Here is a 27,333-nt window from a genome sequence, read left to right as displayed (position 1 = left end):
AATTAAATTTTTATTCATCCAAAAAAAACTAAAATAAGAACCATCATAACACACAATTTCGAATAAAAAAAGAAGCATCACAGCATGAGTTGAATCAATTTCGAATAAAAAAAATAAAACAGAAAAGTAAAGAAAGCAAAGCAGTAGCAGGAGTTGAAGCATAGGCAATCGGCCGCATGTTACAATGTTACATTGTTACCTAAAAAAAAAACAGAGAAGCATCACAGCATGTTAGTAGAGAAGAAGCAGCAGCATGAAGCATTGAATCCATTAATCATTATGAAGAAAAAAAAATTAAAACAGAAAAGTAGAGAAGAAGAAGCAGCAACATGAAGCCATGAATCATTACAAAGAAAAAAAAATATAGCAGAGAAGTAGAGAAGAAGAAGCACACTGCAGAAGCAGGAAGCCATTAGCCATGAATACACCAAAAAGAGGTATAATGAGAGATGGTTACCGGAGAAGAAGAAAGGGAAAAAAATGGGTATGGTTACCGCCTACCGGAGAAGAAGGGGGGAAAAAAAAAGGCCGTGAGTCTCATACTCTCAGTCACGGTGAGGAGCAGAGGTCAGAACAGCAGGGGAAAAAAAGAGGCCGTGAGTCTCATACTCTAGTCACAGTGAGAGATGAAGAAGAAGAAGTGCCATGTGTCTCAAGACTCTCAGTCACAATGAGAGATGAAGAAGAAGAAGAGTAGGAAAAAACAAATACATACCGTGAGTTGAGTGAGCCGCTGGAGGAAGTCCAAAGGAGGAAGACTGGTTTCACTTTCACAGCCGGATGGAGGAGGAAGTCCGAAAGTGTTGACCTAGTAGCTTGAAGGTCGTGGAATGGAGGAGTTGAAGTTGAAGTGAATCCTTCTCACGATTTGCTTTACTTAAAGTGTTGATCCCATGTATCTCACACATTAAAAACATGCACAACATCAAATAGTAAAATTCGAATGAGAATACACCAAAAACAAAAATGTAGCTATTTAAAAAAAAAAAAGGAAAGAAACTAAAACAATTAGGCAGATGCCTTGGTCAATATGGCGTCCTAGGCGTCCAAGGTGCCGCCTGATGGACGCCTTGGAGACCATGGCGCATGCCTTTAGTGATTTACATTAAGCGGCTTCACGCCAGGCCTTTACCATACCGCCTGAACGCCAAGGCGCCGCCTTGATAACTATGGTTGCTGGGAACCACAAATAACCATCTTCATAATAAAATATGTTGCTGATGACTCAAGCATGTGACACAAACAAATAAGCAGATGACACGAGCAGATAATATTCATCTTCAATCTCACCCTCACGTGTAGCACTACACGTGGACAAACAAGGAATGTGGGGAGACAACAAAGAATAACCCATTATCATATTGCAGTAACAACCGGTATCAACAGCAAATAAACCGGATAACCAAGAACATCTGCCATAAATATGCATTCTTCCAACCAAAACAAATGTTATAAATCACCATTGTAGATATATAAATCCCAGATTTAACCATAGACACCAATCGCTGAGAAGCTATGGCAAACAGTAAGCCACAGGGTTCGTCAAAGCTATCATACAGTGAGCCGACCACATCACAATAGCATAGAAACAACATCATAGCAGCAATGGGTTTGCTATGGGCCCATCCCAGTGATGAACGGCAAAAAGATCAAGTTAGTGGCATTTTTCGTAAATAAATTGAAGCTTTGAGCCCAATTAAGGAGGTAAAACAGTAGTCGCAGAGAACTAATTAATTGTGAGAAAGAAAGCGAATCTGGAATTAACTGTAAAGAACAATGGCAAATCTGTAATTTATTGAAAGCTTATAAGGAGGAGTGGCAGAACTGTAATTAACCCAATATGAGAGGAGTCACTTGGTAAATAAAAAGGGGTTAGAACACCAAGGGGATTCTTATTTATCGAGTAGAGACATACTTGGAAGAAAAAATAAAATAAGGACAAAACTAGAATAAGGAGTGAACAGGAGGGCAAGAAAGTAATTGAGCACCCTAAAATAACATATCATGAAAGATACAGGAAGCAGGGCAGCGGTAACCTGATTCACTTCGGTGGTAGCCGCCGCCTCCTCACAACTCCAAATCTCTGGATACTTTAGGATTTAGTAAGAAATTCCCGACTCTCTCATTTCCGGGCGATAGTAATTCCAACAATAGAATGTTAGGTGAGAAATAACTTTTTGAAATCAGATCTAATGGAACCATTAAAATCAGGCCTGGATGCTGGTTTTGATACCACTGCAGGGGAAGTTTGGGGAGCATACATCTAGTGTTTGGGTCATCCAAAGGGGTGAGTTAATTCCAAAAACCCTAGGTTGATTGGGTTGGTATTCAGAGAGTTCGAGCACAATATCTGAGCTGCAAGTACTACCCAACAGAGTAGCGGTAGTAGTAACAGAGCATAGGAGCAAGGAGGAAGGAGGAAGACTCCAACAAACCAACCTGGTCACTCATCTACAACACCACCGTGAAGGTAAACTCAGTTCCCAACTCGACCAGCAGGAACACTCACCAGTTCAACATTGAAGATATAATCAGCAACATATTTAATCTCCATCAGGGCAAAAAAACATCGTGCGCAAGAGAGAAAATAACAACAGCGGTACCGCAAGCCACAAAGTGTAAAACAGCCTTCAAATACTCCATAGATGCTCAGCCATGTCCGCAGGAAAGGAAGAAACTCATATCAGCAATCCTTTCCATCAGAATCAATATTCATCAAATAATAAGAAACCCAATTTTTTTTTCAACTAGGGTTTCATTTTTTTTTCTCCCTTTATCTTTTTCTTCTCCATTGCTCTGTTACCATGTGACAAAACTAAATATAATAAATCAGAATCTATGAAGAAGCAAAAAAGGAGAAAGAAAGAATAAGTGATGCAAGAGCAGTTCCTTGGTTCATGCCAAACCTGTTTGGGAATCCAGACGGAGATGAACGGGTCCAAATTTGGGTCTTTGGGCTTGTTGGATATTAGTAGTCTATTTATTTATTTATTTGGATTTATCTTTTAATCTTTTGTTTTACTTTGAATTTGAATAGGCTATGTAGTGGTAGAGTTCCATTATATTTCAGTTTTAGAGTTTAGTTAGGAGTCTTTATTTCCCTCTTTGAATACAAGGTTGTAACTTGTAACCATCGAAAGTAATGCAAACTTGACCCCGAACCAGGGAAAAACCTGTGGGAGATCGATTGCAGCAGGATCGATAAAATAAGGAAGAATAAAATTGAGTAATTTAAATTTTTTTTATTGTTCTTTTCTGTTTACATATGAAAGAAGAACATAAAAGGATAGGGAAAAAAAAGAAGAAGAGGATATGGAAGGGGGGGGAGGGGATGGGGTCGGCTCTCTCAGCCTCTTATTCTCTCACCCTGGGCCTCTCACCGTCATTGCCTCTCACAGCTTCAACCATAGCTCTCTCTTTTCTTCAATCTGTGTCCCTTTTCTGCTCAGCCACATATTTATAATAAAACCTAAGACAACTTCTAGGAATAAAATAAAAATCCTAAAAATAGAAACTACCCAATACATAAATCACCCCTTTAAGATAGAAACTTGAGTCAAACTAGGATTCCCAATTAGGATTACAACTCAAATAGGAAACTAAATAATTGTCATAATAATAAAAATAACACCTAAAATTAACTCCTCTAAGCCAGCTGTCCATATCAGCACCAAAGTACTGTTTGCATGAACAGTGTCGCATGAATAGTACCTCGCGGCATTGTTCTCGTGAACACTAATTAATTTTTTTTTTTTTTTGGGGGGGGGGGGGATTCGTCATGCTTCGATCTACATCTGAAAGTTTCAGATGGAAGACGTGAATTGAAAGTTGAGTCTGCTGTGCCTGCGTGGCCTGTGAGTGTGTGCTCTTTCCCTTCCCCTTTCTCCCTCTTCCCTGTGATACCTCCTCCTTCATTCTATTTCTTTCTTGTTATTTTCTTTTTATTATCCCTTACCTGTGAATACCCTGTTCTAGGCAGTAGTTTACAGCCCAAAGAATCAAAGCGATATCCCCCACCATAAAGCCTTTCACCTTCAAAATTGGGTGCTGGAACCACTACATTAAAACAATCCAAGCTCCAGAGTTTTATTGCCCAGATCAACCTGCTGCTATGTGATCAAACCAGGGATCACCTCTGGTTCTGTAGGTTACCACTAAGAGCAGATTAAAGTTGTTGGAGTTCCTTCACACCTGAACCATTTGGCCTGAGGTTTGGAGGTATATATTTTTATATTCATACTCAACGTAGTGACCAATCTTTCTGATTTCCAGATTTGGAAAAGCCCCCTGTTGTGAGGTTGAGATCAGGGAATATTGCTTGCTCCTTACCTACCGTTGGGTTGCATTTCAGCCACTGTTATTTGCTCAAGTAGTTGGTTAATGAGATTGTTGCCTCTTGCATTCAATAGGGATTTCCATTGTATTCTTCATCTAAAATACTGAGTTGACTGGAGCTCCAAGGAGGAAGCACCACTTCTCCTCTACCAAGTCCTCCTTGCTGCTGGTTTATGTTGTCTGGAGGTTGAAGACAACATTCTCCCCTCCCCATGATTTGTTAGTTTCCTTCTTTTTTTCCTTTATTTCCACAATTACCCCTCCCTTTGTCTCTAATGCCTTCATGTCTATTAATTATCTTTTCTTCCTAGTTTGTCCCCGCTTAATAAATAATAATTCTCCTTGTGTCTATCAAGTGACCCTCTTCTTAATTACGGCCATGTCACTCCCCCTTTAACTCTTAGATGTTTACGGTTCTGCCACTCAATCCTTGAGTTGAGCTATTTAGTAATTGGGTGGGCCCATAGGGAACTCAAATAGAATGATCTTATCGTGGCCCAGTCCCACAACTTATAATAAACAAGAAACCTGCTTAGAGTCGAGTTACAACCAAAGTAAATAATCCTAACTAACAATGACTTGACTGGACTTATCACAAACTAACTCTTATGATGAACTCCCATGACTTAACAAGTAGGAGGACTCCCCCTCACAGTACACTTTAACAGTGACCAAGGTGCCTGCCTAGGCAACCAAGGCCCCTGGACGTCTAGGCGCCGCCCTGGCAACTATGAAATGCAGTGCTAAAACAGAACCAGTTAAATCCAGTGGGAGATCAGCTTACGGCAGGATCGCAGAAAAAAAAAGGATAAACTAGATTTGAAAAAAAACTAATAATGGTAGGTCTGATTTGGCCAAAAATCAAGTCGAAGGGTCTTATTTTAGTGTAGAAGAGTTCTGCAAAGTATGATCAAAATCTGATGATCAGATTCACACTTATGGAGTAATCTTACTTGGGGAAGGATTGCCCAACAACTTCAGAATCGATGGACAAAATGGGTTGTCAAATCATTGATTTATTAAGGCTCTAACAGTTCAATAACCAATAATCGAAAGTAGGAAAAGAAGAATCTGAAGATTCAACAAATCCTAGTTGGATTTGATGGGAAAGAGAGGATTTGTTTTCCTGGTTTTTGAAACCGAAACTGAAATAGAAAAGAAGTAAAAGAAACGATAGAAAAGATATAATCAAGAATCACCACCTGATCTGCAGGGGTGGAATCGGCACCAAGGGTTCCTGGAATCACTACCAGGGAGCCTACTGAATCACCGCTGTAGGAAGCATTCTGAATCACCACCGAACCCAAGGCAAAGCCAAATCATTACTCAAATTCTTGTACAAGGCTGTAGCCCCTTACAAACTTATGCTAGAAGACTTAAAAACAGACTCAAACTCAAAAAAGAGGGGAAAAAAAGGCCTAAACCAATCCTGAACTGTTAAGGTAGCTTACCCTAACTGGGAAATTGAAATAATAGAGGGAAGAGACTGAAAAAGGCTGGACTTTTAGAGACCTGTCACCTATTCCAACCTTAACTAAAACACTTGATGATAAATAAAATAAAGAAACAAAGCTCTAACTCGGTTAACTAATAAAGGAAATCCTTTATGCTTTCCTCCTACCTATATTTTTGGTCCATTAAAGTGGCCAATTACAATAAAAACCCATTGGACCAAACGCCAACATGTATAGAACCCAGCCCAAGTTTTTTTCCCCCCAATAAATAAGCCCACTTTTGTGTTTTATTTGCATCAGTATTTGCCTGTTAGTCATTTCCTGCAGTGCTGCCAAACACTTATTGAATTGAATGGCTTTAGCCACTGATTCCTTGCTAGTTGCAGCCTCTCCTGATGCATCTATAAAACATCAGACTTCCATCTTCTCCTATGCCCTGCAAGTTAGTATGTTGAATGCACTATTCCTCCCTAACCTACTAACCTTATATTTCTTCTAGTGTGGTTTTGTTAATATTTAGTCTCCTGTTTTATTCTGAATAATATTATTAGAATTTGTGGATTTTTGTTATTGTTCCTTCTATTCATTATCTTCCAAATCATTTGTGTGGAACATGGCTTTATGCCTAACCATTTAACCTTTTTTTGTGGGGTTAATTCTGTAGATGAATCATTTCGTGGCCTCAATAGTGAACTGAGGGAATTGCCAGCGGTTGACCTATCCACACTTCCTCTGATATTGAAGGTTTATTAACACATCTTGTTCTCTTCTCATTAGTTTACTTTCCATTATGTTATGGCGTTTTATCATTGGTTTATTCTTTTGCTTGAGTAGGCATGGTGGATCTCTTATTTCTTCTTGCAAGTGATCTCTATTTGCCTTGTGTCTTGCAATGAAATGGATTAAGTCTTTGCATTTCTATATGATGGAATAATGGTGACAATTCTTCCTTCTCTTAATTGAAAGCTTCTCTCTCTGGATACAGATTGTGTGCCTTAATTGTTTTTGCAATGTTTAGTCATGCCTTCGTTTTATAAGTTCTTCAGGTTCTGCCATGTTAATATCTTTTGTCAGTTCATAAATTCTCCAATGATGGTTGCGATGCGGATCAGGGGTTCCGAAACCCGTTTTGGATCGCTTGTGGGCCCACTCAAACAATTATAATCCAAGTAAAAGAAGCAATGGCAAATTTGTAATAAAATGGAATCTCGAAAGGGTAAATTGGTAGATTCAGGAAGTAAATAAGATTTATTGTGAGAGGGTAAAATTGGAAGTAAGATAAAAATAAGGACATGAGTGACTTAGGGGTAAAGGAAGGGTTAAATGGGAAAGTGGGGTAATAAAATAAGGAATCTAATTAAATTGTGAAAGAGGGGAACTCATCTTCTTTCTCACGGTACTCAACCAACAAAAGTGGAAACCAGTCTCGATTTGGAAAAGAAATCTCTCCCAATACACGTTGGATCGAGTTGGGTATTTAGGGAGAGTATCGCTACTACTTATTCTAGGGAGATGATTGACAACCAAATCGATAGATCAAAGAACCAGGTAAGAATCAAAGTCTGCAACTGAATCTTACGGTAGGGATGAAACAGTCCTAAATTCTGGGTTTAGTCTTCCGATAGAAGAGTTTCGAAACACAGACCTTGGGATTTCTTTTTATCAATCTGGGAGGAAAGCCAAACCGATGAAGCTCTACCAGGTTTGCAAAGGTCGGGACTCTGATTTCTCCATTTGAACAGTGTACGAACATGAAATCAGATGAACAGAATATGTAATATAGAAAGTGGGATTAAATAAGGAGGTAACAGTAGAAAAGAGAAGATAATAGAAGAAGAATAAGAAGTAGAAGAGGGGCGAGCAATAAAATCCACAAGAGGTTTCAACCAAACGATCAGTTCATTCCAATCTAAATCTTGCGTAGGTTACAACCTTATATTTACAGATGAAATTAATAGACTCTTAATTGTAATCTGAAACTGAAAGTAAACCTCACTCTATTTGGGACTCATAAACTCCTAAATAAACTCTATCACTAATTAGCCAAATAAAACTAAAAGTAGAAAATTACAAGATAAATCCAACTAATAAAAATCTAAATAAATTAAGATATCCCTACTGAATCCAAAAACCAAATTGGATCCGGTTTGTATTCATATGGGCCCCCAACGGGTTTGGGTCGATCCAAGGGATTGCTCCTGCATCAGGTTGTCTGATTATTGTCGTAGATCACGTAATTCTGTTGGCACTGGCTGAACCTTGATGATTAGCTTGCTGATGGAGCTTCCTGTTTATTTCTCTTTGCAGTCTTGAGTTCTGATATAATTTTTGAATGCTTGTAGTTCTATATTTTTTGAATTGAGGACAGAACTTTGTTAATTTTTGTTAATTTTGATTCAGCTGTTGAATTTTTATCATTTAGGCAGATACATTGATTAATTCCTAAATGAGGCTTGTGTCACCTATGCCAGTCAACTCATCTTCGAGCTGTAATAGTTTTCCAATAGCCAATGTCTCTTGCCTATCTGGGGTTAAACTGATGCAGAAAGATTTTATACATATATGTTTGTGTGTGTGTGTTTTGACAAGTTACAAAATTTTATTAAGAACGAAAGAGGTGGTTATAGTTGTAAGCTTTTATAACTGTTGCTGTTTTTTGTTTTCTTGGTGGAATTTAATGTAGATCTGGCAGGTCTGCCTAAGTCTAATGGAACCTATTTCAGCCTTGTGTTACTGTTTTGTCCCATTGGAGTAGTTTGGATGTCACCATTCTGAAGAACTTGCTTACTATTGATGCAATCTGAAAATCCAGATTAAGGATCTCAGATGCAAACATGCCCAATAATCAACTCTGTGATCAGATCTGAGATGAAGGAAGCAACTGCGTTGTTAAGGGAAGAGATCAGATTGATGGAAGGGGAGGGAAGAGAGATGAGATCGATCTTCTTGGGATGAAGAACAGAGACGAAGAGAAAAGAAGAAATAAGGCTTGGGATACCAATCCCGTATGCACTGCTCAACAGCACCAAAACTCTTAGATAAAACTCATATTATTTACTCAAATCATTTATAATTGATGGGGGATGTATTACACACGCGCACACACACACACACACACACACACACACACATATATATATATATATATAAGGAGATCTTAGTTGCTAATTAACCGCAAACTGGGTCTTACCTCTTGCCCAACGGCCCTAAAAGATCTCTAATTTGACTCATAAAAGAGGTTCTAATCACTCTTATACACTCAATAAAGTAAATAAACTCATAATAGAATTCTCTCTAGCTATTAAGTATCCTAATCTAACTCAAACACTCTATTAAACTACTAATCCCGTGTATTATGCAGAAAGGCTCACTGGACAAGTGGAAGACTGGTATCATTCGCAGCCTAATGGAACCATCACGTCATGGCAAACCTTTATAAATTTGTTCAGGAGGCGCTCCCAAGCGCACAGATAAGACAGTGAATCTATAATTAGTTCAGATGACCAAGGCTGATGATGAAACAGTTGACCAATTCATTGTCCCGGCCCGGGTATCCTTTTCAAACATCAATTTGGCCCCAGCAATAGATAAACAAAAAAAAATTGATGATGACAAGACTATAGAGACAATACACCCTCCTGGTTCTAAAGTTAAATTAAAAAAATAACAAAAAAAAAATTTGGCAAAACATTTTCCATCCATAAGGTTTCTGAGGGACGAAGGGGGGGGGGGGGGTGGGGGGGGTTTTGGGGTGGGGGGGGGGGGGGGGGGGGGGGGGGGGGGGGGGGGGGGGGGGGTTGGGGGGGGGGGGGGGGGGGGGGGGGGGGGGGGGGGGGGGGGGGGGGGGGGGGGGGGGGGGGGGGGGGGGGGGGGGTGGGGGGGGGGGGGGGGGGGGGGGGGGGGGGGGGGGGGGGGGGGGGGGGGGGGGGGGGGGGGGGGGGTTTTTTTTTGGGGTTTGGGGGGTTAGGAGGTTCCCCGAATGAGAAGCCAAGCAACCAACAACATCTCATTGATAGGTTTATTGAACAATACCCCCACTTTACGGGCTTATAAATTAGGCCCATTGCATCAATAGACCCAAAAATAAGAAGCCCAATGTCTATAGAACCCAACCACGGGCCAAAATAAAGTCTTCGGAGACCCAATTGACCCAAATTGGACAATCTTAACTGCATCAATTATCCTCTTGTCTTTGACATTAGCTGTTTAGTTGTCTATAAATCAGCCTTTTTTTGGGGGGGGGGGTTGTGGGGGGAGGGTATTAGTTTATAATTTATACAACAACTTAAGTATTGAAATAGTTGATTTCTTGGTTCTGAACTTCTGAAATTTTTTTAAATAAAGTTGTTTGTTTTGATTGCTGACCCTTTCTTTTTCCTATTAACTCAGCTATTCACTGCTCCTAGCGACGATCATGCTTGGCATGACGTTTGATGTGCATATTTACTATGACAATAACTGCTTTCTGTTACAATCATTGCGCTCTTTCCTCCCCCCCTCCAGGGTCTTTTTGAAAAAGATGTTAATGTTGTTATTGATTTAGCTAAATTTATATTGCAGACTGTAGTGGAGAGTGGTATTTCTGACCAGATGCGTGTGACAGAGCTTATAGTGCATGATGTAAGCTTCTTATAAAACTTTGAGCCCCTAAGAAAAATTGGGATATCTTGTTAAAGACTGCCTAATATTGTGTTACTCTTGCCTTGGTTTTTTGATATTTGGTTTCCATCTGCCTAATATTGTGTTACTCTTGCCTTGGTTTTTGATATTTGTATACATAGAGTTATAGATATATATTTATTTATTCTCAAGGAGTGTAGCATAGATGGAAACCCCCTGTACTTGCTAGAACAGCGAAAATGATAAGTTTTTATTTGTTTTTTTTAGAGTAAAGATTCAAGGAAAATGTTATTGTGCGCAGACCTTTTGAATGGAATATTGCATGGCTGAAGTAAAGGTGTAAACGACCTTACTTAGTTCTCAACTTCCACAACACCCCCCCCCTCCCAAAAAAAAGAAGAAGGTATAAATGCTCCATTTTGGAAAGAAATTCGGATAATTGGTTATTTGAAGTCTTAAAACTATTTAGGTCGGGAACGTTTTTTGCTGTTTGAAATTATAATGCATTTATTTAGGCACAAATTTAAACTGCAGGGATCTCTACTAGTGCCCTTGTTTCTTTTTTTATTTTTGAACTGCAAGGATCTTTATTATGATGCAGTGACTAGTTTAAAACCTGTGTGGGGGGGGGGGGGTGAATTCCCAATTACAATTGGATTACATCAATGATTAACGAGCCGACTAGAGACATTCAAGATACAATCCTTGGTGTTTGCCTTTTTCTGATGATATCATTTTGGTGCTCAAACAAATGTAGGGGGAAATGCAAAGTTTGAAATATGGAGATCAACCTTGGAATCAAAAGGTTTTAAGATAAGTAGAACAAAAATAGGGTAATTAGTAGCTTTAGTAACAATAGGACTGAAACCATGGTGGTAAAAATTGATGATAGAGGAAAACTGCAAAGTGAAAATTTTGAGTAGGTTCAATCATAAATAAAGGAGAAATAGAGGATGATGTTGCACAAAGAATGAGAATAGAGTGGACGAAGTGGAGGGGTGTATCCGGAGTTTGGTGTGAACGACATATCTTTTAAAACTCAAATGAAATTTTATAGGATAGTTACGCTATCAACAATGATTTATGGAGCTGAGTGAAGAAACAACGTATAAACAAACTTAGTGTAGCTGAAATGAGGATGTTTAGATGGATGACTGGTAAAACTAAAAAAGAAAAAGTAAGGAATGAGCAAACTAGAGTTAATTTATGATTAGCTCTGATAGATGATATGCTGTGAGAAAGTTGCTTGATGTGGCATTGACATGTGCAACAAAGGCTTTTGAATGCTCCAGTACAGAAGGGTGATTTGATTCAGATTGAAGAAGCTAAAAGAGCCAGGGATAGGCCTAAAATGACTCTAGGAGAATTGGTGAGGAAACACATGCATAGCTTAGGATTAGTAACAAGTATGGCTTTGAATGGCCTGATTGGAGAAAAAGGATCCATGTAGCTGACCCCATTTAGTTGGGATAAGACTGAGTTGAGTTATTAATCTTTACTAAGTGTTACACTAAACTTCATATTTTTTAGTAGAATTCTCTCACTTGCGTATGTTAGAGAGGAATGCATGATGTTTACCCTACCACAGTGGCTAAATTTTATTTCACATGTTTACAGAAAATATAAAATATAATGATATCATGCGTAATTCACATATTGCCATAAAATTCTTTATGAGATCGTTGATGTTCCTCCTCTCAAAGTGCATTCTCTTTTGGCATTTCTTCAAGGAGTAAGCTTTTCTTTGTTCTTTCTGCATTTTTTTTTTGTGTTATAATGCTTATGGGTGAGGACTAGGTGTTAGGCATTCCATTGGTTATGCTTTTGCAAAATTGTAATGTTATTTATCAAAGGTAGAAAAGATTAAAATATACTAATATTATTTGAAAGAAAATGAAGGATGTTTCGCTCCACTTTGGAGCTGACGTTCTGGTGCATTGTGTTCTTCATCTGCTTTAACATTTAGGTTCTCTATTTTCCCAGCTCCTTTTTTCTTGCTAGTGGTTTATGATTAAAGCATTTCTAAACGAAATTTTCATTGTTTTTTATGCAGCAAGATTTCTTCAGGAAGCTGATGGACCTGTTTAGAATGTGTGAAGACTTGGAAAACATTGAGGGTCTTCACGTAATATTCAAGATAGTCAAGGGGATCAGTCAGTGCTTTTATTTTCATTATTTGTTTTGTACTTTCATGCCCTTGATTTATGGTACTTTATATATACCCTTATTCTAGTGCTGACTGACTTCTTATGGTTTCTTGTCCCACAGTTTTACTCAACAATCCTCAGATATTTGAGAAAATTTTTGGGGATGAGCTCATCATGGATATTATTGGGTCCCTGGAATGTAAGTTCTTTTACTGTTAGTCAGTCTCATTTTTTTTTTCATCCTTCATTCGCTTTTCTTTATTAATACAAAGTATCCTTGTCTTGTTCTACATGTTGTTGCTTTATCTGGGAGTATGAATTGGAGTTGTAGGTTGATTATTTTTCTTATTGTCATGCTAAGGTTGTATTTAGTGCTAAGGTGCATGTGCATAGGTGTGTTCTCCTGGAATGGCTCTTTGGTATAATATGGTGGACTCCCAACTTGTAAGCTTGTTGGGTTTTAATGAGGACTATCTGTTTTTGGGGTGTAATCGTTTTCTTTTTATTGCTGAGGCCTTCATAGTTGACTTATAAGAATTGATTGGCACGACTGGTCGTGGTAAGATCAGAAGCTTTTAGGAGATGAAAATGGTGAGTAGACAGTAAGGGAATGGACAAACACAATTTGAAGTAAATGCCTAAAAAATGATTTTTGCATGTTTGTAGTTTCTGTGCCAAATGCACTTCAATTCATTGAAAGTGGTTGGTCCAAAAAAAAGAGGAGCACATTTTTATTCAGTAGGAACATAGGCAATTCGATTGCGCTTACCCTCATCTTTTACTTTTCTTTCCCTCCCCTTCCCCCTGACCGGAAATTTAATGATAAGCCAATATTTCTTGATGACGATGTCCTGCAGATGATCCTGAAATTCATCATGTCCAACATCATCGTGCTTTCCTAAAGGAGCATGTGGTTTTTAAGGAGGTAATGTGTTGCTAAAATATTTTCTTTTTATGGTTTATTTGTTTTGTTTGGGGTGGGTTTCAATCTTCAGTGCCATTGAAGGGCAATGTGTTTATCTCTTTAAATATTGACTGATTGTGTCATTTTCTTTTCCTTTTCTGCAGGCAATTCCTATTAAAGATCCCGTAGTCTTGTCAAAGATACATCAGACGTACAGAATTGGTTATATAAAGGTCTGCATGATGTTATTTTTTCTGTTGAGCTAATTGGTTATTTACTCTGTGTGTGTGTGTCTGTCTGTCTTCTTCACTCTGTATTTTGGGTACTGTTGTGATTCTGATTGCTCTTGCTCCATCACCCTTTCAGGATGTCATTTTGCCAAGAGTATTGGATGAGGCAACAGTTGCAAATCTCAATTCTGTCATCCATGCACATAATGGTGTAGTAAGTTTTTGTATCTTGATTGTTTGAAGCTATGATATATGCTACACTGATTTGCTTCTAATTCTAGTTCTTGTTTTGCTAATTTTTCCTTTCTTTTCTGATGAATTCTGGTTCTTATAGGTAATTTCATTGTTAAAGGATGACAGTGCCTTTATTCAGGATTTGTTTGCAAAGATGAGATCACCCACCACCTCTTCAGAGTCGAAGAAGAATTTGGTAATATTCTGGTGTGTCCTTTTGTTGTTCTTTCTAAAACATGTTTACTTTTTTACCAACTTTTGCTCTCTGTAAAGACTTAATTCAACTAATCCATAAAAAAAAGGCATACCCTGTGCACGAGGCTCCCGCAACTGCGGGGGTCTGGGGAGGGTCATAATGTATGCAGCCTTACTTCTACTTTGTGGAGAGGCTGTTCCAAACTCAAACCCATGACCACTAGGTCACAATGGAGTGACCTTGCCGTTGCACAGAGGTCCGCCCTCAACTCAACTAATCCATATCCTAACTAAATGGAGTTGGTCGGCTACATGAATCCTCTTTCTCTATTCAACTCTATGCAAAGGCTTACTTGTTGTCAACCTTATTCCATGCACATATTGTTAGTTATATTGGGCCAGAATACTGTGGGGGTATTCTGGACTTTTTTCCTTTATTATTTGTTAGTTTCTTATGTGGTTTAATCCCACATTGCTTATGTAATTATTTTTACTATTTCATTATAGTTATAAATACAATGTGCTTGGGATGAACTAATCATCCAAGCATTAACCTAATTCAAATCTGTTTCTACATTGTATCAGAGCAGATTTCGAACGAGGGACACCAATTTTTCTCGATTTTTGTTCTTCTTCTCTCTCTCTCGATCTTCTTCTCTTCTAGTTCTCTCCTTCTTCTCCTTTGTTCTTCATTCCCATATAGGGCAGCACTGATGAGGTAATCATGCGATCCAGTTGCTGCCCCCATTACCTCATTTATGACTTGTAATTCTGTCCGATAGACTCCAATCAACACTGCTGCGATATTGGTTCTTCAGTTCCTTCTTGGAGATTGCTTCTACATCAGATACAAGGGCTCCTCTCCTCTCTTTGAAGACCAGAAGCTGCTGCAGAATTGTTGTTTTATTGGTTCAGAAATTATTCCTCAAGACTGAAGACTTCCTTAAGATCGATTCCTCCATTATCAGGGTTTTTTCAAAACCCTGACATCTATCGATCTTAGGATTATTGCTGCCCACTGTTGCTGATTTTGTTGCAGGTTTTTTCTTCACTTATAAGGGCTCCTTCGACAGCTATATCAGCTTCTACAGATCTGTTTTTGGTGTGTGAAGACCTTGAGATCGATCTCATCATTACAGGGTTTTTTTAACCCTAACTCTATCGATATTGGGCTGCTGCACCTGTTTTTTGGATCTGAATTTTTCTGCAGATGTGTTTCTCGTATTAAGAACTTCTCTACCTCAGTATTTCAGCCACTTTGATATTATTTATTGCAGCCTAGGCTCCTCCATCGATTCCATCACTTTAGGGTTTTGTTCAAAACCCTAAAAACCATAATCGATCAAGGTTCTCTTTGGCTGCTGGTTCTATTTGTTTGGGACTTTACTTGAAGATTGTTTGGCCTTCTCTGCTGCCGGTATGGGTGACTCTACCAACTCTACTGCTACTTCTGTTCATGATGGCAATCACAAGACAAAGTATCGCAACTTTCCACCTAACCCCATCAAACTGGATGGCTCAAATTACCTTCTGTGGTCTAGATCAGCCTCCTTTGCCATTGCTGGCCGTGGCCTCACTGACCATATTGATGGCACTATTGTTAAGCCTAGTGATAAAGGCCCTGATCAGACTAAGTGGCTGGCCAATAATGGTGTTCTCATGTCCTACCTCATAGGCTCTATGACTTCAGCCTTACAACATAATTTTCTTCTTCTGGACACTGCCGACCAGATTTGGGCTGCTTGCAAGGAGACCTACGGACAGCTTGGCAATGATGCCCAAGTTTATGAAATTCGAAAGAAGGTCCTTCACACTACTCAGGGAGACCTTTCTGTTTCGGACTACTATGCTTCTCTCTGCAGCCTATGGCAACAGTTGGATCATTACTCTGATTTTCACCCCTCTACAGTTGCTGATATTGCCTCTTATAAGAAACATGTGGACAAGATCAGAGTCTACGATTTTTTAGCTGGTTTGAATATGGAGTATGATCCCATTCGTGTTCAAGTGTTGGGCCATATACCTTTTCCCACACTTGAACAAGCTTATGCATTGGTTTCTTTTGAGGAGAACCATAGGGCTGCCATGTTACATCCTCCTATTACTGACAGATCTGCTCTCAAGGCTGCTGCCCCCATTACTCCACCCATTGGCACTGCTTCTCTTGGTGATTCTACTACAGGGATTGTTGTTTGTGAGCACTGTCACAAACCATATCACACAAAGGAGAGGTGCTGGAAACTTCATGGGAAACTAGCTGACTTTGAAGCAAAACGGGCTGCCAAGACCAAGACCAAGACAAAGCCCAAGGCCCATCAGACTGAGACTATTACTACAGACCCTACTACTGACCCTGGTCTATCCCAGGATGAGCTACAGGCATTCCGACGTATGCTGAGGTCTTCCGCTGCTGCTGCCTCTACTACATCAGCTACTGCCAATTCTTCCGCTCATTCAGGTTCACACTTTGCCCGGTCAGGTATTCCTTTTGGCGGTCATTGTGCTTCTGTAGCCTCCCATCCTTAGATCATAGATTCTGGGGCTACAGATCATATGACCGGTTCCTCTAGTTTGTTTCATCGATACTCTCCTACTTCTGGGAAGGACAAGGTCAAGGTAGCTGATGGTTCTCTTTCATCTATCTCTGGAAAGAGAATCATCAACTGCACCTCCTCCCTTCCCTTAACTTCTGTTTTGCACATTCCTAATTTTACTACTAACCCTCTTTCCATTAGTAGTATTACTCGTGATCTTAATTGCAAAGTTACTTTCTTTCCTTCTCATTGTGTGTTTCAGGATCTGGCCTCTGGGAAGACGATTGGATTGGGTAAAGTGCACGGTGGGCTGTACCTGCTTGATGATGGTCGCTTCTCTCTGCCACCATTACCTTCTCCACTGCACCAGAACTCCATGGTCTCTTCTGAACTCTACCAGTGGCACTCTCGGTTAGGTCACCCCCCTTTAGGAATTTTAGCACATTTATTTCCTAGTTTGGTCACCCTACATACTAAGGATGACTTTTTTTGTGAGGCGTGTGTTCTGGCCAAACAGACACGTTCAAATTATCCTATTTCAAATAAAAGAAGTTCTTCTTGTTTTGAGTTGGTGCATTCTGATGTTTGGGGCCCTAATCGGAAACCCTCTATTTCTGGCCATCGGTGGTTTGTAACTTTCATTGATTGTCATTCTAGGAACACATGGGTTTATCTCTTGCACACCAAAAATCAAGTTTTTTCATGCTTTCAACACTTTCATAAAATGGTCCAAACTCAGTTCCAGGCTACTCTCAAAATATTGAGAAGTGATAATGGAACAGAGTATAAAGAATCACAATTTCAAAAATATTTGGCTGACTATGGCATCAATGATCAGATTAGTTGTGTTGATACCTCTGCCCAGAATGGTGTGGCAGAAAGGAAAAACCGCCACTTGTTAGAAATGGCCAGAGCCTTAATGTTTGCGAGGAATGTCCCGTCTCAATATTGGGGGGATGCGGTTATCACGGCAGCCTATCTCATCAATAGGTTGCCATCTTGGGTACTTTACTCCCGTAGCCCCTCTGATGTTTTAATTGGTAATTCCTCCTTTATTGTGCCTCCCAAGGTGTTTGGTTGTGTGTGTTATGCTCGAGACACTAAATCTCCCAGCAAACTTGAACCTCGAGGACTCCGTTGTATTTTCTTGGGTTATTCTCCAACCCAGAAAGAATATAAATGTTACCATCCCCCTTCCCGCCGTACCATGGTTAGCATGGATGCTGTTTTCCATGAGTCCCTTTCTTATTATTCTTCGCCACCTCTTCAGGGGGAGAGTGCTGGTGAAGATGTGGCTTTCGAGATTCCTCTACCTGAGGAGCCTCTGGCTTCCCAGCCCTCTTTACCACCCACGGCTGTTGTCCAACCCTTTTTGGATGCTTCCCATCCACCCTTGGATGCTGCCCATCCTACTTTGGAGACCTCCCAACAACCTCTGGCTGTTCCTCCCTCACCTAATGGGAATCCTTTACAGGGGGAGACCATAGAAAATAGTGTTGTTAATATTCCTACTCAGGGGGAGCAAACTCCGGTCCAGAGAACTATTGGTGAATTTCAGAAGAGAATTGACAACTCCAACATGATCACCTATACAAGGGGAAGGTCCACAAGAGGGCAGTTGCATCCCACTATAGCACTAGTACGCATCCAATTGCCGGCTCCAGACACAGATCCTACATCTCCTGGTAATCCTTCCGACCTACCTATTGCACTTCGCAAAGGTACTAGGACTTGCACTTTACATCCCATATCTCATTTTGTTTCGTTTAACTCTCTTTCTCCCTCTTTTCGTGCATTTGTATCTTCTCTTTCCTCTGTTTCGGTTCCTAGAAATTGGCGGGAAGCATTCTGAGATGGAAAGTGGAAGACAAGAATGTTGGAAGAAATGAGAGCACTACACAAAAATAATACGTGGGATCTTGTGGCTCTTCCTCCAGGGAAAAAACCAGTGGTGTAGATGGGTCTTCGTAGTTAAACGAAGGCGGATGGTTCGGTGGACAGTACAAGGCACGTTTGGTTGCAAAGGGTTTACTCGGACTTATGGAGTTGACTATCGGAGACCTTTGCACCAGTGGCAAAGCTCAACACTGTTAGGGTGTTATTATCTTGTGCTGCAAATCTTGGGTGGGGTCTTCAGCAGTTAGATGTCAAAAATGCCTTTCTCCATGGGGAGCTTGAGGAGGAGGTATATGTGGACATTCCACCTGGTTTCTCTGATGACAGGACTAAGGGCAAGGTGTGTAAATTGAAGCGTGCCCTTTATGGCTTGAAGCAGTCACCCAGGGCCTGGTTTGTCAGATTTCATAAGGCTATGATTTCAGCAGGTTACACGCAGAGCAGTGCTGATCACACTTTGTTTATCAGACGACTTGGTGACAAGGTTACTTTTCTCGTAGTCTATGTGGATGATATTTTGATCACTGGTAATGATGATGCTGCAATTAGGGATTTGAAAATTCTTCTTGGCCATGAGTTTGAGGTCAAAGATCTTGGTCCCCTAAAATATTTTCTAGGGATAGAAGTTGCTCGATCTTCAAAGGGCATTTTTCTTTCTCAAAGAAAATATGTCCTTGATCTATTGACTGAGATAGGGCTACTTGGCTGTCATCCTTCAGATACTCCTATGGAAGCTACTACGAAACTTAGGGAAAAAGAGGGTGTGCCGGTTGATAAGGGTGCCTGTCAGCGGTTCGTAGGCAAACTAATCTACCTTTCCCACACACGCCCTGATATTGCAGTTGCTATGAGTTTGGTGAGTCCGTTCATGCACGATCTATATTCCTCTCATATGGACGCGGTCCGTCGTATTTTGAGGTACTTGAAGTCTGCTCCAGGAAAGGGAATTCTTCTATCTGCCAATGGTCACTTGAAGGTTGAAGCCTATACTGATGCCGATTGGGCTGGTTCTCCTGACAGGAAATCTATCTCTGGCTACTGTTCCTTTGTGGGTGGAAACCTTGTCACTTGGTGGAGCAAAAAGTAGAATGTTGTGGCAAGGTCTAGTGCTGAAGTCGAATTCCGTGCAATGGCACAAGGAATTTGTGAACTTCTGTGGCTTAGAGGGTTATTGACTTATTGCAGGATATTGGTGTTGCTGTCCATCTTCCAATGATGCTTCATTGTGACAATAAAGTGGCTATTAGTATTGCTCATAGCCTTGTCCAGCATGATCGCACGAAACATGTGGAGGTTTACCGACATTTCATCAAGGAGAAGCTTGAAACTGGCCTCATTTGTGTTCCCTTTGTGAAGTCTTCTGATCAGCTAGCTGATGTGTTCACTAAGGGATTGAGTAGCAAGCTGTTTCATCCTATCTTAGTCAAGTTGGGCATGCATGATATATATGCTCCAACTTGAGAGGGAGTGTTAGTTATATTGGGCCAGAATACCGTGGGGGTATTCTGGACTTTTTTCCTTTATTATTTGTTAGTTTCTTATGTGGTTTAATCCCACATTGCTTATGTAATTATTTTTACTATTTCATTATAGTTATAAATACAATGTGCTTGGGATGAACTAATCATCCAAGCATTAACCTAATTCAAATCTGTTTCTACACAGATATATTTTCTCATTTCTCCAAATGTCATATTAGGCTGCCCCGTGCACCTTTAACTCCTCCAATCTGTATCATACAGTCATCCTTAATTGTGCATTAAAAGGTCTTTGCTGTGATATATTCTCATGGACAACCATATAAAATACTTGGTGTTGGGAACTGGAATTATCGGATTGAATTACGTTGTTGTGTTATTTGATTTAGCATGGCCCTATTCTTTTAAGAAACATTTTTTTTTCTCTTGGTGATAACAGATTCTATTCTATGCTAACCTGTATGGTAATACCATATATGAGCAGAAGTAAAACAAAGATATGCTTATCTGTACACCACTCTATTGGATAGGGCCCAATCTATGAATCTCACTTGTTTGCTCATCTCTAGCTAAAGGATCCACTAGTCTATTGTTTCATCTCAGCTTCCCAGTGAACAAGATGTTCCTTTGAAGCATGGACATAGTTTTCTCCAAGTCATCCCACACTTTTTTTTTGGTAGCAATTTTTGTGTGGCATGATGGACGAGAAGAGCTTTGATTCTCCATGGTATTTGAATGCATTACACCAATGGGGCCACAGTAAACATGAAGTGATTAACCTTCTGATCTTGGATCGCTGCACCAATGCTCGTAGCCCCTGGGTTTCATGTACTACACCCAAGTTTGATAATGGTAGGGGGAGGTGGGTCCATTCTCACTAATCATTCTCCATTTGGCCATCTTGCTGACAATTCCCAAGTATTTGGGTATGATGGCCCTGTTGGTTATCAAGTTGAGCTGGCCTAGATGGTTGAATTGTTCAAAATGTTGTTTAAACCCTGCACTATGTTAATTTGCATAGTTATTCAAGGGAAGACTAGAAATGACCAAAAAATTTCAAGAATTGGTCTTGTGCGCCCCCCCCCCCCCCCCGCGCAGCCTCTCTCCCATAGTTGGGAAACCTTAGCATGAAACTGCAGTTCCCTTATTATATTATTGCCCTTCTCAAGAATTTTGGGAGGAGGTTCTGATTTCTTGATGGGTTGCTTGGATATATCAGAATATCTTCTCTCTGCCTTGACAAGGCATCTCAAGGTATGCAGAGAAGGGATAAAAGATTGTGGATGCTGATTCCTGGGGCTACAGTCTAGAGCATGTTGAGAGCAAGAAATGATAAGAGTATTTGTTAATTATGCGGTCCCATCTTTTAAGGTTATTAGAAGGGTGAAAGAGTGGGCTTTTTCCTATTCTGAATTCAAAGGTTTAGGCATTTCTTATATCGGGGATCAGTGGGGTTTATTTTTTATATGATGACTGATCATGTGATATGCTTTTTGTATAGGAGGGCTTGGGAACCCTTCATCTAGCTGCCAAGCATGTTTCTTTTTCATACAGCTTCTCTGTCATTTGAACTTTTATTTTAGTGATTAAAAAGTTCACTTGTTTGAGACTTGATAATAAAGGTCTAGGATCCGTGCAAAAAGGTATGGTGAAAGTTTTCATAATGCTGACTGCCGACCTGACACACCAACCCTCCTCCTTTGTCAGTTTGTCTGGGCTTGGAACCGGCAGCAAAAAACATTGGCAAAGTTTGGTTCAAAATGTTGTTTAAAGGAAAAAAGAGAGGATGATGTTGCACAAAGAATTAGAAAAGGATGGATGAAGTGGAGAGGTGTGTTTTGTGATCGATTTATTCCTTAAATAATACAAGGTAAATTTTATAGGACAATTAGAGAACCAGCAATGATGTCCGGAGCTGGATGTTGGGTAACAAGGTTTTAGGTCTCGGTTTTGCCCCTAGTTTCGCCAGGCCACAAAATCGAGTTCTGCCGAGATCTTGGTGAGTTGGTGTATTTTCCACTGTCTTGACTCGTTGGTGGGTTTCGGTGGCCATATGGCCAAGATAGGTCGTGAGACTTGATATCCTCCCTATTTTAGGCCTTCTAAACACAATGGAAACATTAGATTTTACAAATTCAAACCCAAAATGGTATCCGTCTTGACTCGTTGGTGGGTTTGGTGGCCATATGGCCAAGATAGGTCGTGAGACTTGACATCCTCCCTATTTTAGGCCTTCTAAATACAATGGGAACATTAGTTTTTACAAATTCAAAACCAAAATGGTACTTTTGACTTTGAACCCTAGGTTGGTAGTCTACGGTGTACGTGAGCTCTACCTTAGGCTATTCCACACAATATTTAGAACACATATAATTAAAGTAGAGGTGTATAACAACTTAACTAAGCATTAGGAATTAAAAAACATCAAACCATAAACCATTTAAGCATAAGGCATCATATTCATAATCATGCATGGTGATGGTTTGACGGTTTGTTAATAATTGTTAGAAACTTGGAAAGAGACATAGATTCAACAAATACAAGTGTGTAACAAGTCCTACCATTTGCGAGTAGCTAGTACCGACACAAGTGTCGGGCCGGATCATCAAAACGACCATGTGGTTGTAGTCAAATCAATCTCTGCTCTAGTTGAATTACAAACGCTGGCCATGACATATTATGCTGTTCTTGAGATGCAATGCAGCTCCCTCTCTTGATGTTGAAGCTTCATCTTAATCTCTAAGCTTTAATCTTCAGTTGAGGTGGGGTTTGCCAACTAAAAGCACCAAAACCCTCATCTCCAAGTGTTTTTCCTTCACAGCAGACAGAGAGAGGCGAGATTTCGTGTTAAGGTCAAAATCTCGTCGAGAGGGTGCCTTTATTATAGTTTGGTTTGGTCGAGATTGAGATATACCATAAGATCTTGGTGAGATACCGAGATCTTGCACAAATCCTGTATTGCCTACCGTCTCATCTCGAGACTTCACAAGACCAAGATATTTTCGAGATCCCGCTGAGACTTGCCAAGAAAAACAAGAAAATATAAAACATGGCATGAACAAGTGAAGGCTAATTTAGGAGTTGCTCCGATGCACGATAAGCTGAGAGAATTTGGTTTGAGTAGGCACAGACACGTACAACGGAAGCCTTTGACTGTTCTTGTTAGAAGCAGTGATATGATTCAGATTAGAGGAGCTAAAAAAGTCAGGGGTGGGCCTAAAATGACCCTAGGAGAGGGATATGCATATCTTAGGACTAGTAACAAGTATGTCTTTGAATAGAGCTGATTGGAGAAAAAAATATCCATGTTTTTGGCCCCATTTAGTTGGGATATGGCTGAGTTGAGTTGATTTAAGACTTGAGTTAACATGATAAAGATTTTAAATTTTTGTTGGATGAATGACAAATATATTAACGAAACATAAGGAAACTCTCCCCTCTCCCCCCCTAAAAAAAAGGTAGGGGGGGGGGAGAACAAGGAAGAATACAAGGAGAAAGCTCCACAACAAAACAACAGATTAACCTACAGCTTAATCAAGTTGAAGGGAAACCTTGCAAATAGGAACAAAGGACATAATCAGACCAAACAACCAATCACCTGTATATAAATTTGACATTCTTCCCATTAGGATTAGAGGGAGGAATGGGAGGAATCACTCAGCGCCCGCTTTGATTATGACTGTACCCAGGTTCTCCCAATGGAAAGGGAGGATCAATGGACACTTCATCAGAAACTTCTGTCACATGATCAACCATGGTGGAGTTAGAAAGGCTAGCCACCTCATTTGCCCCCATCTTACTAGATCTCGAATTTTTAAGCCGAGTACTGCGACGGCAATGCTGCCCAGTATGCTCAGTTGGCACATTTTCTCTGTCCCCAACACAGCCATTAGTGGCTAGCAAGGATTGTCTCGAAGAACTCTCCACTTCAGTGTTAGAACCAAGAAGTAAACATGTATTAGGGGAGTTACCACCTTCACAACCCGACACCTTCTTAGACATAGACCAATTTGATGATAAGTCCACCACCAAAACCCATTCTGACATCTGGGCTGCCTCAACAGTAGCAGCAGCGCTAGGCTGAATACCTTCTACTGCAGTAGCCACCATAGTTCGAAATTTCGTCTCATCTCCCATTTCGGGCTGGTCGAAATTTCCGAAATATTCCAAAATTTCGGCGAAATATGGTATTTTTTCTGCTATATTTCGATACTCCATCTCGGTGGGTTTTTGGCCATATTAAGGCCTGATACTTCATGTACACCCTTATTTAAGCTAAATAAACACATTTAAACCTTCATATTGGCAAAAGAAAAATGAACTCAAAGTGGTGTTTTGGGTTTGCACCCTTGATTGACAGTATACGGTCGGACCCTGATGTATAAATAGTTAAATACACATTGTTTAACGAAATATACCGAAATTTACTGAAATATACCGAAAACACCAATGCATCCGCAACAGTACCAGGACTGTCATCCGGGAGAGAATCTTTTCCCTTTCTATGCCACCTGTTGCCCACCCTATGAATCCCAGCCCCAAGGTCGGGAGCTGCACCCACCGGTTTCAAGCAAGACTCCTTGTTCACTGACTGGTTAGGCATGGAGCATTGATTTTCACAATGGCCAAACTGAAAACAAGAAAATCACCTAGTAGGAATCCAGTTGTAGACCACTTCCTGAGAGAAAGAACCACCACCTTCTTTCATGACTTCGACAGAGCGAATCAACCTCGATGCTGCCGAGACCTCGATACACAGTCTAGTAAACGACAAACGGTTCTTAGATTGAGTCCATTTATCAGTATAGAGGGGGGTTCCAATCAGGCTACCGATAATGCTCAGCGCCTTCTCACTCCACAAATGGAATGGGAGGTTAGGCAAGTTAACTCAAATTGGCAAGGAAGAATAAGAAACAGGAGCCAAGTTCAACATTGAAGACCAGGGTCGCAAGACAAGAGGTCGGCGCTGAACAAACCACATACCACCATCAAGGACTTTGATCTTAACAACCTCAACAGAAAACTTAATGACAATGTACCCCAATTCAAGGAATAAGAACTCAATGTTCCCAACACATTTCCATGCTTTGGACAGAGTGGCCTTCACAATATAGAAATCAGGTCTCTTTCCCAAGAAATGACCAATCAAGGTGTTGCCCCACAATTCAGCTTCAGGCCTTACAATCTCAGCTGGGCAGAGAGCAACTGGTCTACCTTCAAAGCAGCTCGGTTGAACAAACTCGAGTTTAAGTCCATTAGCCGGAAGCCTCTCGGAAGAGAAGAGAGAACTCCAACCTTGATTGAAACTGATATCCTGGGATGGGGTAGCATCACCATTCAAAGCCCCGGATACAACTCTACCACTGCCTACTGGCTGACCAACATAATTAAGAGAAACACCGGTCGGAGGGGGGAGGGGGTGCCCCCAGCCACCACACTAGCACCACCATAGTGCACAAAATCAGAGTCAGCCCATGCAGCACGGCTGAGAGAGGCACTGCTCCCATCGACCACTCCAACACTACTAAAAACCCCATCAGCCCCTGACAGACCGCTTGGCCAGAACTGCAAACACCACGTTGTCTGACAGTACTCGATGGAAAAACACCTCCACTATCCGGAGTCTGGAGGTCTCAGTGGAAGAAGCCTGGGGAGGGGCTCCAGAATCGCTTTTTCTTCTTCCCCATGCTACAAGCTACATCGCTTGATGGAGAGAAGTTGATAGTGTTATAATGATTTTAATTTTATTAGCGTGTTAACAGTATTTTTTATTCACCTTTGAATCTTTGTTCTCTACCTTATATAAGATTGATCATGCCAATGATGGTACGGAGGATACGAAAAGGCCTTACCCTCACAAGGTGATTTGTAAGTCCAAAGTCCCATTAAAGTAGAGAATTGGATTGGGAAATCACACATAGAAGAGTTCTTACTTGTGCGTTGTGACTTGTATCAGTCTACCAGAAGAGAAGGCTCAGTGCCACCTTCTCCCTCACACATCTTATGTGCGAGGAGGGTGAATCTGTCAACCGCCTTTTCCTTCATTGCTCCTTTCAAGTGGTTTGATTTCACTTTTTTAGGTTTTTTCACAATGATTGGGTATGTGCTAAGGATAGGGTGAGTTGGTGTGAACTTGGCATTATGAGCATGTTTGGGTGCAGAGGTGTGTACCTATCCACTTTCTGGTATTCATGGGAGGATAGAAATGCAAGATTTTTCTGGATGGAATTTGAGTGATGATTAATAGGATTGTTACTAAAATATCCCATTGGATTGAGGTAGAAAAATGTTTAGAAGATGTTCCTAGAGGGACATCGTTTTGGGATTGGGAAAATGTCTGTTCCATTTTAGAGTATTGGACAGAATCATGCCTATGTGGCACTGCCACCGAAGGAGAAGTGAAGATGAATTCCGATGGGTCTTCTCTTGGAAACCCTGGGCCTTCTGGAGTGAGTGGTGCTATCATATTATCTTGTGACTCAGTGGCTGGGGTATATTCAGCTGCTATTGGGGAAAGGGGACTCTACCAGTGCCCGAGCTTTTGTCTTTGAAATCAGTTTGGATCTGAATCTACGAAAGGTTACAATAAAATTATTGTCAATGGAGATTGCAAGGCTGTCATTACCTCAATGCTTAATCAGTTGCTGGAGCATTCGAGATTTTGTATCTTAAACTTGAATCACCATGGACAGTCCTGTCATCTCAATCACCATTCACCACTTCACTGAAAAGCCAAGATCTGGATGGGCACTGTTTGAGCCCGAATTCTGAAATAAAAGTCATTCTTTTGACATCGATAGAAAATAGATGTGATGCAGTGGCGCTGCCTTGGACCGGTACAGACCTGTTTGGAAGCCCATATCGAGATGAACGGTGTCCAACTATGGTTTGTTGGTTCAGTAGGATATTTAGGGAGATTTATATTATTTGGGAGAATATTATGTGATCTTTATTTTCGGGAGGAGTTAGATATGTAGGATATTCCAGTTTTAGTTTCCTTGTAGAGTGCAATTTTTTTTTTTCCCAGTTTGGCTGCCGTTCCCTCCTCCCTCTCCCTTATAAGATCCTTCTCATCTTCCTTCTTTCCTTTCCTTCCTTATTCTTCTTTCTTCTTCTCTAATCTGCAATACTCTGTTTTCCAAGCTAGATATGTAGTTCTGTTTGGTCTGCAAGTTAAGCAACAAAACTGTGCCGTTGAATCTTGTTGAATCCCATCACCAGTGAGATATATGATGCAGATTAGTCACCTGATGTCTTATTTATTGGAAATAAACTTTGGGTTGGGTTATGTAGGTGTTAGGCCTTT

The 27,333-nt window shown here is 40.5% G+C and overlaps 1 protein-coding gene across 5 annotated transcripts in view; it reads left to right on the top strand.

The window, feature by feature from the left end:
- The window catches only part of LOC122658407 (serine/threonine-protein phosphatase 4 regulatory subunit 3A-like), a 78,087-nt gene that overhangs the window by 17,566 nt on the left and 33,188 nt on the right, over positions 1-27,333 (top strand). For 4 of the 5 annotated variants that reach the window (XR_006332437.1, XM_043853354.1, XM_043853352.1 and 1 more), the window contains exons 7-14: positions 6,454-6,533; positions 10,350-10,409; positions 12,463-12,562; positions 12,678-12,755; positions 13,414-13,481; positions 13,625-13,693; positions 13,827-13,904; positions 14,025-14,120. Coding sequence is in view for 4 of the 5 variants with exons in the window: in XM_043853354.1 (XP_043709289.1) it covers positions 6,454-6,533; positions 10,350-10,409; positions 12,463-12,562; positions 12,678-12,755; positions 13,414-13,481; positions 13,625-13,693; positions 13,827-13,904; positions 14,025-14,120 (629 nt within the window). In the remaining variant the exon portion in view is untranslated. Of the gene's footprint in view, positions 1-6,453; positions 6,534-10,349; positions 10,410-12,462; positions 12,563-12,677; positions 12,756-13,413; positions 13,482-13,624; positions 13,694-13,826; positions 13,905-14,024; positions 14,121-20,248; positions 20,369-27,333 lie in introns of those variants that run through there. The other variant, XM_043853355.1, reaches the window with a different exon arrangement.

The sequence above is a fragment of the Telopea speciosissima genome, chromosome 4 (genome assembly GCF_018873765.1).
Source record: "Telopea speciosissima isolate NSW1024214 ecotype Mountain lineage chromosome 4, Tspe_v1, whole genome shotgun sequence".
Classification (NCBI taxonomy): Eukaryota; Viridiplantae; Streptophyta; class Magnoliopsida; order Proteales; family Proteaceae; genus Telopea; species Telopea speciosissima.
The sequence above is the reverse complement of the archived record's forward strand: the minus strand, read 5'-3'. Positions and strand labels throughout refer to the sequence as shown.